The following is a 14,361-nucleotide window of genomic DNA, read 5'->3' on the forward strand; positions in this document are numbered from 1 at the left end:
TGTTTTTCGCTTGAAAATACATCAAAATATTTTTTTTCTTTCAGATATTTTTTTATTTTTGACATCAGTACATCAAAACCATTGAAAAACATTAATTTAACATTTTTTTCAAGTTAAACGCACATTTAAAACACACTTAAATACAATTTGAAATGCAAAAACAAACAACCTCTTAAACCGAAAGATCATGACTACAAGAAGCATCTAGATATTTTCTTACTTGTGTTCACATAAGTTATGTAATTGAAGATAACTTCAAAAAAGTTAAGATGATGATTCTAAAAAAACTAAAATTGATGCACTTGATTGTTATTGTCTATAAAATTCAGATGCAATCACATAATTAACCCTTTAATGAAGAAAGTTGGACCTTTCAGGGGCCCAAAGCCCTACTTTATACACGAGCATATAAATCATGTCCTTCATAGGCTCTTTATTTTCTTTCTGAGATCAGGTCCACCCACAAGGCTTAAAACTTTTTTAAAAAAACATGGTACCCGAAAGGTAGGGGTGAGCAAAAAAACCAACAAACTGATTAAACCGAGAAAATAAAAAAAAATAACCGAAAAAACCGAACCATGAAAAAAAACTGATTAAACCGATTAGAATATTTAAAAAAATATTTGGTTTGGTTCGGTTTTTGTTTTATAAGTTTGAAACTCAAAAACCTCAACTGAAAAACTTCAACTAAACCGAAGTGGTTTAGTTCAAAATAAATCAAACTGAACTGAAAAACCGAACCGAACTAAAATTGAAACCCATCAAAAAATCCAAAAAAATCCCAAAAAGTAATATAGTTTTTTATTTTTAATATAAAATAACCAAACTAAACCAAACCAAACCAAACCAAATAGAACCAAAACCAATCGGTTGAGTTTTGATTTTTGATATAAAATAACCAAACCGAAACCGGTCAGTTGGAACCAATTTTGGTTTGGTTTTAATTTTACCTTTTATATTTTATAAAAATTCAGTTTGATTATTTTTATATATAAAAATCAATCTGAATCGAAAATAAACTTCACAACCGAAAGGACTTTCTTCGCAACGCTTCAGGTCAGAGGATCGGAACGCACTGAGGATCTATTTGCTGGCGTGCTGCCTCACCCATCTTCTAGTCACAGAATTTCAAAGGCATGATATATGCTGATATTCTTTTTTGTTTACCTTTTTATATCTGATCCGATATTTTGCCTTGTATCAATTTGTTAATAAAAGAAAAATTAAATTCGGCAATGGTTTGAAAATATTCTATCCTTAGCGATAAATAATTACTGAAAAAAGAATTGGTCCATAAATTTATTGCATTAGCCTAATTCCTATGTATCACCACTGTCGAGACAGACGAAGCAATAAACATGCCCTCAATCGGTTAGATAATTACCATGAACATTTCCCTTATTTTTATATATTATAGTTTTACCTTCCAAAAAAATAATAAAAGAGAAATTTCATTAAATTTATTCTTAAATTAAGTTGTTCAATACCAAGTTGGGTATCTTTAATATATTCTACTTGGATCTTCCTCCAGTTATTGTGGTATCCATTCATAATTTAGGTTAAAATTTTATTGAAAATTATTGTTTATCATATATACTTAAATGTGAAATATTAATGTATTTAGAACTAATTATAAGTGAATTATAAATTGATATAAAATCTCAATGTGACGTTAAAGAATTACAAAAGTACTTGTGACTTATTATATAGTAAAAAATTTAAAAGTTAGAATTAAATTTGTAGAGCACTAAAGTTTTTTTTAAAATAAAGGTTTTAGACTAAGTTATCTTTAACCTCAAATCATACTCAAGTGCTTGAGTTGAATCAATATTTTTTTACCTCAAAATGATTATTTTTTTCCAGCACATAAACAATACCTATCTAAATTCTAAACATATGCATTAAAGTTTTAAACTTTATTAAAAGTTGTTAACATTTTTGTAATTGATAAAAAATGCCAGAATTAATTCTCTTAATTCATCTAGAAAATAGAAATTTAGGTTAATATTTTATTATTATATATGTTTATTTTCATGCTAATAAATTGAATTAATTTCGTTATAAGTTTAAAACTTACTCACATTTGTTAAATGTGCATGCAATATATTTTTTAATATATTAAATAGGAATAAACATGTATGCAACATATATTGCGCGCTTATATAAAAATTAAACTAGACAATTTTATTGCAATTAATCCCACCACTGCTAGCGCATGTTTAACGGTAAAGTAGCAGCTAAACGGAAGGCGGTAACGGTAAAGTAGCAGCAGCTAAACGGAAGGCGGTGACGGTGTACTGGTGTATAGTAGTTCTTATTTTAGAGTTTAGAGAACCATCAATCCATCCGCCGGTGACAGACCCATAGCCTGTCATCGTTACTGCTCAGAATTGCTAACAAGGGCACAAACCCTTGCATCTTGATAAATTTTCCCTGCTCTACAGAGATAGCCATCTCTTGGTGCGCAATGAATGTCTTGTGAGCATATACACAATCCTTCCAGTGCACATCCCTCTTTTATTATGTTCACCTCTCCTTTCAGTCCAAGGACTTGGTCTGCCCACTCGTTGGAAAAGAGCCCCAGTGGATCATACATCTCCTTTACCCTCAGAAATGCTCCAGCATTTTTGTATTTCTTGAGTGCACCGTTGAACACTAGGTTTCTGTTCTTTCCCCAATGTGGCAAACCTCCGTACTTAAACACTGCGAGTTGCTCAATTTCTTCATATATGTCTTCATAAAGTCTAGGTTTCGTGGGGTCTTTGTTTCGGTAGAATGTCATATCAAAATCCAAAGCATCATCTTCCTTGCCCAGGTAGGCACTTGATGCCTTCACGTAGCGCATGAGGATACCATTGTATTGTTCTAGGCCACATAATGCTCTAGGCTCCAGTTTGACGAGGTTTTGCACATCTTGAATGAAGCTCTTCACAACTGACAGGCTGATACTGAATGTGGCTTGGAAAAAATACTCGCCCTTAATTCTTGAATCCCATGGACATGCCGTGATCAATGCATCTTCAGGGCTATCAAGACAAGTTCCTGACGACTGTAGGCGATTGTGGTACCCAATTATAGGATAACCCGTGAAAACTATTCCTGAAAATCAATCGAAGTCTACAATCACAACAATTTAGTCGCAGAAATATGAATATAAATTACTTAGTTGGAAAAAAAAGTAACCATTGTTAGTTAGTCCATAAGCCAAGTTCACGAGGGTGGATGTAATTAGTTTTGCGCTGGCGCACTTCCCATCAGGGTCTTTCAAGGATTCTTGAGCGTCCTCTAACAACGAAATCAAAAGGGAAAAATATTACTCATATGGCAATGCAGCTGCTCGACATAAAAAAAAGGTTTGAGGGATCGATTTGTATAGAGGTAACACATATTTTCTTTATATATACAGTATAGTAGCAAACCTGTAGCTCTAATGGCGGCCAATCCGAGAGAAAGAGTAGAGCGGAAGGCGATGTAGTCGTAAAGGCCATTGCCAGAGGTATTAGAAGAAATCCGATCATCAATTCGATAGACTGCCTTGCCTTGACTAGGATACCACGTTATGTCTGCGAACTCATGTTGTCTACCAAAGCTAGCCACTTGATCTCCCAGGTCAGTATCTTTCTTCACCACATAGGAAATGGATCTTTTAAAGAGGGGTTGCAGTTGCAGAGTAACCTGACAAAGCCGAAACTTGTTTTTTAATATTTTTACGAATCCTAGATTCTTCACAATCTATGATGTGATTTGCATTCAAGCTTTCCCTGAAATTCCAAATTTAAAATGCATATTGAAGTATGTATACTATTGAATTTCATATTTCATTAATTCATAGAGTCACGGGCAGGTCAAAATATTATAAATATTATAAGTAAATCTAAAAGCGGTGAGAAAAACGTTGTTTACAGTACACATTGTTTTTCTCATTTTATTCATCTCAAAACCATTTAATTAAATAGTTTTTACGTGTGTTTCTGTTATTTCACAAGGGTTTATTAACATTACCATATATATAGGGATAGACGACTAGAAAATTGATAAATCCAAATGAAATTATCGAGAGAAAATTTTCGTTGGTAAATTTTCGATGGATTTTACTGACATATATATTCCCTCGGTATATACCGAGGGAATTACAGTGGGAAAAAAATAATTAAAACGTGTCATTTTTAACAGAGGGAATTCCGTCGGTAAAATCGTTGGTAAACTGTGAACACTATTCATCATGTCAATTATAAAGGGAATCACTGACAGAAAATTCCGTCGGTATTTTACAGAGAGCTCTGGAACTATGCACTTCCTAATTGCACTGTTAATTACTGTTCTTTACAGACAAAATCACCGACGGATTGAAAAGTCGTCATTGTTATTTGATGGTTTTCTAGAAAATTTAGATTAAATTAAAAAATTAAATTAAATATTATAAACAAAATCACCGACAGATTGAAAAGTCGTTGGTGATATATGGCGGTTTCTGAAAAGTTTTTATTAAATTCAAAATTTAAATTAAATATTATGGACAGAATCACTGATGGAATGATTAAAAATATTAATATTTAATTATCTGTCGGTAAAACGTCCCAATAAAAATCCTAGAATCTCTAATTTCACAACAGAACCGTCTCCTTTCTTCTTCTTCTTCTTGTTCTTCTTCTTCCCCATATGTAAAAAACATCAATATTCATTTCTTTTTCTTCTCTTCTCTTCTCTCCTCAACTACTTCTCATCTTCTCCATGCTCAGGTATTTCTTCTTCTCATTTCTTCTTTTTTCTTCTCAGTTTTTTTTAATTAGTATACTTTACAAATTTCTTTTTTTTTCTCTTCTTAGCTTCATTTGCAACCACATTAAGGTAAGATTTTTTTTCATCTTTTTTCAAGTTTTTTTCACTATATTTGTTTTTTATTTTATTTTTAATTGTTTTTGTTCTTAATAATTTTATGAATGTTGTTGTAGGAATTTTTTTTTTTCGTGTGAGATCAATTTTTAGTTGATTTATTTATAGGATTTTTAAATTTTTTTCATATGAATTTTTTTAGTTGAATTTATTTTTTCGTGTTATTTATTTGTTGCAAATTTGTTTGAGTTGATTTTCTTCTTCTTCTTTTTGCAAGCATTTTGAGTATTATAGAGTGTTGATTTATATTATTTAATTATTTTATAGTTTTGTAAAATATATTTTTTAAAATATTTTTAAATAATTACCGACGGAATTACATACGGTATTTTGCCGAGGGAAATACCGACGGAATGTAGCGGACACTCTTTTTTTTTTGCTCGCTTTTTCCGTAAGTAAATTCATCGGTAATAATATTTTTTATTACCAACGGACTTACCGACGAATAAAAAATTACAGATGAAAGATTCACCGACAGAGCATGTCCGTCGGTGATTTTGTTGGTAAATTAATTACCAATGAAATGATAGTACAAATACCGATGGAAAATTCCGTCGATAAATCTAAAGATTGTGGAAGTGACTCCTCAACTACTTCTCATCTCCTTCATGCTCAAGTATGTCTTCTTCTCCTTTCTTCTTTTTTCTTCTCATTTTTTTTAATTAGTATACTTAACGAATTTTGTTTTTTTTCTCTTCTTAGCTTCATTTGCAACCACATTAAGGTAAGATTGTTTTTCATTTTTTTTCATGTTTTTTTCACTATATTTGTTTTTATTTTATTTTTAATTGTTTTTGTTCTTAATAATTTTATGAATGTTGTTGTAGGAATTTTTTTTTCCGTATGAGATCAATTTTTAGTTGATTTATTTATAGGATTTTTAAATTTTTTTCATATGAATATTTTTAGTTGAATTTATTTTTTCATGTTATTTATTTGTTGCAAATTTGTTTGAGTTGATTTTCTTCTTCTTTTTTGCAAGCATTTTGAGTATTATAGAGTGTTGATTTATATTATTTAATTATTTTATAGTTTTGTAAAATATATTTTTTAAAATATTTTTAAATAATTACTGACGGAATTACATACGGTATTTTGCCGAGAGAAATACCGACGGAATGTAGCGGACACTCTTTTTTTTTTTTGCTCGCTTTTTCCGTAAGTAAATTCATCGGTAATAATATTTTTTATTACCAACGGACTTATCAACGAATAAAAAATTACCGACGTAAGATTCACCGACAGAGCATGTCCGTCGGTGATTTCGTTGGTAAATTAATTACCAATGAAATGATAGTACAAATACCGATGAAAAATTCCGTCAGTAAATCTAAAGATTGTGGTAGTGATAAATATTTTTTTTTCCACATATATTATAAGGTATGTTTGCCAGACCCTAAGTGCTCGAGTCTGACAAAGTAACCACACCCCAGGTGCTTGGGTCAGGCATGACTGTCAGACCCCAACGCCTTGGGTCTGGCAGGGGCACCAAACCCATGTTAATTGGGTTAGGCAAGGGAAGCTATACCCAAAGAATTTGGGTCTGGTACCAACAGACTCAAGTAACTTGGGTCTGGTTGTGCGCCAGACTCAAATAACTTGGGTCTGGTAGGGGCCCTAGTCCTAAGTTACTTGGGTGTAGCAGGGGATGCTAGACCCAAGGAACGTGAGTCTTATTATTGTTTTTGTTGTTGTTGTTAGTATTCTTATTGTTCTTCTTCTTCTTCTTTTTCTTTTTCTTCTTCTTATTATTAAATTTGAAAAAAATATTATTACTATTGAAGAAAAACCATAGATTTGATTTAAAGGGTAAAATTAAAAACTATAAGAACTTAGGTCACACATGTTTAATATTATTAATATAATTATTAATAAATTTGAAAAAAAAATTATTATTGTTTAACCATAGATTTGATTTCAATGGTAAAATTAAAAATTATTATTATTATTAGTAGTATTATTATTATTATAACTAGACCCACGACGCTTGCGCTTGACATGGTTGCAAGACCCAAGGTTGCTTGGATCTGACATGGTGTTCACAAATCTAACTTCCATCTGCCACTATCATAACGATTTATATTGTTTGTGAATCGGCCCATATTAACGCCCAAGCCATCTATCTTACAAAATGTTGTTTTTTCACTACTGTTCATTGATATTTTTTATGAATACCCACAACGTAGTGTGAGCAATCTAACTAGTGTATACTATTGAATTTCATATTTCATTAATTCATAGAGTCATAGGCAAGTCAAAATATTATAAGTAAATCTAAAAGTGGTGAGAAAAACATTATTTACAGTACATATTGTTTTTCCCATTTTATTCATCTCAAAACCATCTAATTAAATAGTTTTTACATGTATTTTTGTTATTTCACAGGTGTTTATTTATAATTACCATATACATAGGGGATAAATATGTTTTTGTTTCCACGTATGTTATACACGGTATAATGACTTCATTACCATCGCAACCAAAAATTTTAAAGTTGGTGCCAAGGGTTGTTTTCTTCTGTTCGATTATATACAAAGTAAAATGTTTAAATCATCCCTAAGAAGTTATGTCTTATTCATTAATAGTCAGGGGCATTTTGGTATTTTTATATATTTTTGTAGTAATAGGTTGGTAGAGGGGATTTATTGAAATTCATTTTTTAATGCACAATAAAATTACTTAATTGCCCTAAGGATAAAAAAAAATTAAAGTTTCCTTGCGGGGACTTTTTCATCTTCTTATCTTAATTTTTTTTGTTATTCTTAAAAGGGCTAAGAAGGCACTTTGATCTTTTGGTAAATATAAAATATTAATAAAATAAAAAGGTTGCCTAGGTGTTTGTAGCATGCGCTAGCGAGTGGACACTTGTGACAGTATCCTGCGGTCAGATGTCGCCTTAAAAGGTGGTGTTGGAAGCGCACTAACATTCTCTATGTTGTGGTGCGATACGTGTGTGTGGTGGAGCTACGGTTGGGCCCCGATGGATCTTTTTCTTCTCCTTCCTCTTTTCTTTTTCTTCTCCTTGCCAAAATATAGTTGTGTCGTATCATTTATTTATTTTTATATCCAATTTAATCCTCATTTTTTTTTATTAATATATGTTTTTTTTTGTTTTTATCTTATTTTCATTAATTGTTTTCTTAAATTTCATCTCTGTAATTTCGTTTAATTTGATTTTCATGTCAAATTTGGTCCTTATTCTTTGAATATGTTTTTGCCTCTTTACTAATTAAATTTTGTTTTCAATTTTATCTCTAAGCATTTAATTTTAATTTATTTTTATGTCTAATTTAGTCCCCATTCTTTTTATTTTTGATTGTTTTGTTTTAAATGCTTTTTTTAATTCATTTGTTTCCAATTTAATCTCTTGATTTTTTTTTGTTGAGAATTTTTCTTCATTGTTTTTTTCCCTTTTACAAGGTTAGTCCAGATCTTATGGCCAGAGTTACAAGCTTCAAAGGTTAATGCGGATTGACTTTGGTTTTTTTTTATTTTTGTCCTTCAACATTTGATTTTTTTTTTAATTCTTCTCCGTGCTTCTTTTTTTTTTTTTTCACTTTCTTTATGTGAGGTTATCCAATCTCGAGTTGTCTTGAATTTTTTCTTTTATTGCTTTTTTTAAAATTAACTTTTTTTAGTTTCATCTCTAAGCATTTGTTTTTGAGAGTTTTGCATTGTTTTGTTTGGGGTTTGCCTTTTATACAGTCGGTCGCGGCCTCATGACCTTGGTCATAGGTTTCGAAGGTTAACACGAGTTGATTTTCATCTTTTTTTATAATGTTTTTAAAATTTTTTTTTTTCAATTTCATCTTTCAACATATATTTTTTGTGGAATTGATGTCTTTTTTTTTTCACTTTTCTCTCTGTGGTTCTATCCTAATCTTGTGCCCATAGTCACAGGGTTAGCAAGTTAACTCAGGTTATCCATAACTTTTTTTTTTAATTTTTTTTAAAAACTAATTTTTTCAATTTCACTATTCAATATTAGATTATTTGATAGTTGAGCTTCATAATTTTATTCAATTTGTTTTGGTTGATGACATTTTTTAATCTTTTATTGGAATAGATAATCGATCGTTTGATCGAATAAAAAGTTTATCATAAGAAACAAAGTTATTAGTTACAAATAAGTGCATAGTCTATGTTGTGTTATCAAATATCTTAATTTTATTTATATTTTAATAAAATATTAATTTCTTTTAATTAAATATGTGTATAAACATTTTATTTCGTGATTGATAGCTTTTATTATCCAAAAATATGTTAGAAAAGTTTACAAATTAATTATTTTATTGAAAAAAAATTTATTCCATATGCAGTGAAGCTTCCATCACATAGCTAGTATGTACTCCTTTTGTAGATCTTTTGTAGATTACTAAAAGGCTGGTTGAGCTTTATTATAAAATTATAAATTTATTGGTAGATAAACTAATCGTTTGGCATCACTTCCAATATTTCATTAATTAATTAGTTATATTAAGCCATATCACATGGCAGTCCAAGAATTTTTTTTTTTTTTTAAGTATTGATCTGGTGAATTACTTGTACATTAGCATTTTTCTTAGAATTATTTCACTTCCTTATTAAGTAACATAACTCTCATCAATTATTGCCCCGCTGCTTTTGGCTTGAACTCTTTTAAGACAGCATTTCATAACTTTTTAACATGACATCGGAGTATTCTATAATCTTTATTTAAAAATGTAATTAAAATTAAATTCAAATAAATAGTATAATTTTATGTAAATTTCAAACTATTTGTATTTAGGAAATTATCCAAACATCTTTTTTTTTATTGAAATGTTTTATCGACAGTAATAGAGCTCACTGTCGATGTAAGTTTGGCTTAAAATCAAATCAGTTTTCCAAACAACAATTGTATGATTTTTCAAAGAGAATAAAAGACCATTTTTAATTTGTTAAATTCCTAAGAACTATATTCAATGACTTAGGGACCTTTTTTTTTAATCTTTTTGCGCGCGCGCGCGCGCGCGCACACACATATATATATATATATATATATATTTTGTTATTATCAGATGTTCTTGGAGGAATTTTTGGCTTTTCATACCTGATTTTTTTGCTAATTTGGGTTTTGGAAGGGTTATTTTGGTCTTTCAATAGATAAAAAAAATAAAAAAAAATTACAGACGCGTGTGGCGCTCACGTCGGTATGTGAGGTGCCCTTTTGCCTTCGTGCAACACGTTCGGCGCTTCACAGCAGCCAAAAAATACCATCCAAGGTGTTTTTCGTTTCCTCACAGTGGAGCCAACAAGGTGGCACGTGTAAGTTGATTAATGTTGCCTTGGTCCTGATTTGTTCTTTTTTTTCTTTTTCTTCTTTTTCTTTCTTAGATTGTATACTAGTCATGCAAAAAATTATACCAGCCCTTCATTTTGTTTTTTTGATTCAGTCACTCTTCTTTTAATTGCAATTGTTTTATTTAAATTGATTATTTCTAATTATATTTTATTTTTGATTTCATCCCTGGTCATTTGATTTTTTTAATTTTATTTTATCAAATTTGATTCTCATTCTTTTAATTGCTATTTGTTTTGTTTTGAATCATTTTCTTGATTGATTTGTTTTTACAATTCCATCTCTAAGCATTTATTTTCATTTAATTTTTATGTCAAATTTGATCCTAATTCTCTTAATTGCTATTTTTTAATCATTTTCTTAATTGATTTGTTTTTTCAATTCTATCCCTAAACATTTAATTTCATTTAATTTTTTACCCAATTTAGTCATAATTCTTTTATGTGCTATTTGTTTTGTTTTGCATTGTTTTTTTGTTGATTTTTTTTTAAATTTCATCCCTCAATAATTATTTGATTAAGAATCTTGCTTCTTTGTTTTTTTGGGTTTGCCTTTAATGGGGTCACCTCATGACCTTGGTCATAGATTTGAAAGATTAGCTTGAGTCGACTTTGATCTTTTTTTAAAGCATTTTTTCAAATATTTTTTTTCCTGGTATTTTTCTCACTTTCCTATTTACGGGGTCATATCAATTTCATGTTCTGGTCATGTGTTTGATTTGTTGATCCAGGTTGGTTGTCGGGTTTGCTCAAGGTTTTTTTTGTTATCTTTTTTTTTTAATATCAACAAGTGTCCATTACTTACATTTTAAGTTCGATTTAAGTTATTTGAAATTAATCAACCCAGTCTACTTGATGACCATAGTTTTAAATTTTCTTTGATCTCTTTAAAAATGCTAGCGTAATATGAATTTTTTTTTTTGTGTCTGGGATAATTTTTGCCTACCCACAACGTAGAGATTAACTTAGGTTTTAAAGATTAACCTAGTTTTTTTATCCTTTATTTTCTTGTGGATTATGCTCCATTGTTTTTTACTAATTTTGAAAATACCCAGGCTATCTTGAATATTTAAATTCATCATTTTTGTTAAATTTATACCTTTTTTTAAAGGGAGTTTGATTTTAAATTAAATTATATTAGTTTCTCTATTTTTTTTAAAATATATCATCCAACATGCTACCATCTTTATATTTGTTTTTAACATTTTTTTTAAGTTAAGAAAAAAATAAGCACACTTATGCCGCGGGTCAGTCGTTTTTTTTTCCTCACTTAAAAAAAATATTATGTTAGGAAGTCTGAAATTTGATTCATAATGTACAAAATACTTTTTAAATAATAAAATTAAAACATATTGGATGACATAATTAAGACAGAGACATATTTAATTGACCTGGACCAACTACGATTAATTTATAAAACCTCAAAGGTTAACTAAATTAAATTAGGATTCTAACTTTATTATATTTTAAACATGGTTACAAGGTATAATTTCATCTTCCATGATTTGTTTTTGTGCTTTGTATAAATTTACTTTATTTTTAGGGAGAAAAAAATATTTTGTGGTAAAGGATAAGCTTTGCGACAAAGCAAAATACACTTGCATTGTATGAAAATTTTGGCTTTGGATATCAAGCTTATCTATATTTTATTTTTATTGGATAATGTTATTTTTATTTTTATAATTTTATCAGTGTGAGCACTTGCCTGTAGCAAAGTAGGTCGAATTGGAACTCCAATATTTTTTTTTCTGCAGTGATTCTTAGTTGATTTAATTAAATGCATGCATGAGTTTCTCTATTTATAATTATAATTTGTTTTTCAAAAAAAATGTTAAAAGAATATTTGCTCTCATTTTTCTAATAGAAACATTATGACCCATAACGAGACACATATTAACAATTTATTTAGTTAGATATGTAAATGGTTTTTTTAATTTATTATTTGGTCTTTTTTTCTAAAAAAACATTAATAACATGTCCATTTTTATTTTTCTGCTAAAAAAAACTTTGTTCCCCGCTGCAGAGGAAAGGTTACTCGACTAGTTCTATATTCTATTCCCAGCAAACAAAATGTGTCCTTTGAGACTCTTTCTTTACGCCATGTGTCATTGAGGTACACTTATAAGATATATATTTTTTAAAGTATTTTTGAAAAAGTTTGGAATTCTTTTTATTTTTAAATTATTATTTTTTTATAAAAAAATATTATTTTAATATATTACTAAATTAAAAATACTTTAAAAAACAACTATTTCAACACTCGAAGTAAATCACTTGAAATGCAATCCAACAATGAAAAGAAGGAAACCAATTATATTAATTTGAAGTAATTAATTAAACTTGAAATGCAATCCAACGGTGGAAAGAATGGGACGCTGTAATTATCATATTTTACATGCGTGCTTATATGGGCCTGCCCTGTCATAATAAATTTTCTACCCAGGGAAGAAAAGACTCCAGAAATTTAATGATATAGTTTGTTCTTTAATTTGAGTTGCTAAATCTAACTTGTTAACGGGATGGCTTTTCATGCTTACGTTTTAGTGCTTGTGTAGTATTAGAGTGATTTTTTGCTTTTTAAAATATTTTTTAATTTTTTTATATGAAAAACATCAAAATATTTTTTAAAAACTATCTTTCAATGGTTTTATTATTTTAAAGTAAAAAAAAATATTTTAATATATTTTCAGTTCACACCATATCACTAAACACACACTTAATCTAATTAGTTTTTGTGTGGTATTTATCTCATTGATTTCGTTTTTTTATTATCAAGTAATCTCATTGATTCTTTTTACGCTAAGAAATAAATATAGTATAATTCTTGTTTTAATCACCGTATCATAAAGTTTACATATGTTTTTTTTTATTAATTTTCATATTTAGACAATTTTATTGGAATTATACAAATTAATTTATTGGATAATTATTTAAGAAGTATATAAAGTAGTAGTTAACTATACTGAATGGTTTCCGTTCTGTGGCCGACAACTTTCCAAAGGGACACTCATGGAACGCCACGGTAGATTATGAACAGGATGAAGGTAAAGAAAGAGAGATAATTAACACCTCACGTACCTTCGAAATAACTCCAAGAACTCCAAGCGAGACCTTGGCAGCATTAAGTTCAGTACTATTACTCTCGTCGAGGCTCCGGACCTTAGCATAACCATCTTCCGGTCCTCCAGGGCTAATAATTGTTAGTGCCACCACATAATCATGAATTGCACTCCCTTTTCCCCACAATGTGCTGCCGTGCGCACCCGTGCTCAATAGGCCACCAATGGTCAAGCCCCACCAATATGGAGAGTAAGGCAATGCAAGGCCAGCCTTGGCAGCCTCGTTGATAAGCTGTCTCAGAGTGACTCCACTTTCTACGCTCATTTTCATCGATTGAACGTCAATTTCCAGTGTGCGATTGAGGTAATTGGTGCTTATAAGCAATCCGTTTTGGCCATCTGGGCAAACTAGTTTGGGGATGCTATGAGAATAACGAGTTGCTACTTTCACCTTTCTTTCGGCCTCCGTCGCTCCGGCTACTATTGAAATTAGCTCCTCTTCTGTGGTGGGGTATGCCACGTTTGCTGCTTGACATAAGCTGCGATCAGGGAAAGTGCCATAAGAGTTTGTGATGGTGCAGTTTGTGTTTGTTGATGAACATTTGATATGGTTCTCCGGGGGGCTGCAAGCCACCATAAAGACCGCCAATAGGAGGCCGCTGGTTGATAGGAGGATTTGCTGGAATATTTCCATTTTCTTGAGTATTGACAATAGATAGGTTGAGAAGATGATGATCCGTGGACACCTATATATATATATATATACACACACATATAACATCAAGGGTTTGTACGAAAATAAAAATCGAGATGCTCTAAGTTACGAGAACATGTTTAATTTTTTAGACCACTTGATTTTACTACTTGCTGAATAGCTATAGATCATTGAATTTTTGTTTGGAAAATTAAAAAAGAATAGAAATACTAGAACAAGAAAATTACTCTTCTTGTAATTTAATTTGTTTTTCACTTACTTGTTATAGTTTGAGAAGTTAACACCTACAACATGAACTTTATACATGCATTAACATTTAATATCCTCACACAAGATAATAATAAAAATAATTATTTACAAGATTGTTATTATTTT

The 14,361-nt window shown here is 29.9% G+C and overlaps 1 protein-coding gene across 2 annotated transcripts in view; it reads right to left on the reverse strand.

The window, feature by feature from the left end:
- LOC112323644 (probable L-gulonolactone oxidase 6) overlaps positions 1–14,045 on the reverse strand; it is a 47,134-nt gene extending 33,089 nt beyond the window's left edge. The window contains exons 1-4 of one of the 2 annotated variants that reach the window (XM_052450874.1): positions 13,291–14,045; positions 3,420–3,675; positions 3,184–3,285; positions 2,138–3,099 (exon numbers count right to left, since the gene is read on the reverse strand). In XM_052450874.1, coding sequence (XP_052306834.1) covers positions 2,378–3,099; positions 3,184–3,285; positions 3,420–3,675; positions 13,291–13,965 — 1,755 coding nt within the window. In that variant the 5' untranslated portion in view covers positions 13,966–14,045 and the 3' untranslated portion in view covers positions 2,138–2,377. Of the gene's footprint in view, positions 1–2,137; positions 3,100–3,183; positions 3,286–3,419; positions 3,676–13,290 lie in introns of those variants that run through there. The other variant, XM_052450873.1, reaches the window with a different exon arrangement.
- Positions 14,046–14,361: the final 316 nt, after the last annotated feature.

Source organism: Populus trichocarpa, chromosome 2 (assembly GCF_000002775.5).
Source record: "Populus trichocarpa isolate Nisqually-1 chromosome 2, P.trichocarpa_v4.1, whole genome shotgun sequence".
NCBI lineage: Eukaryota > Viridiplantae > Streptophyta > Magnoliopsida > Malpighiales > Salicaceae > Populus > Populus trichocarpa.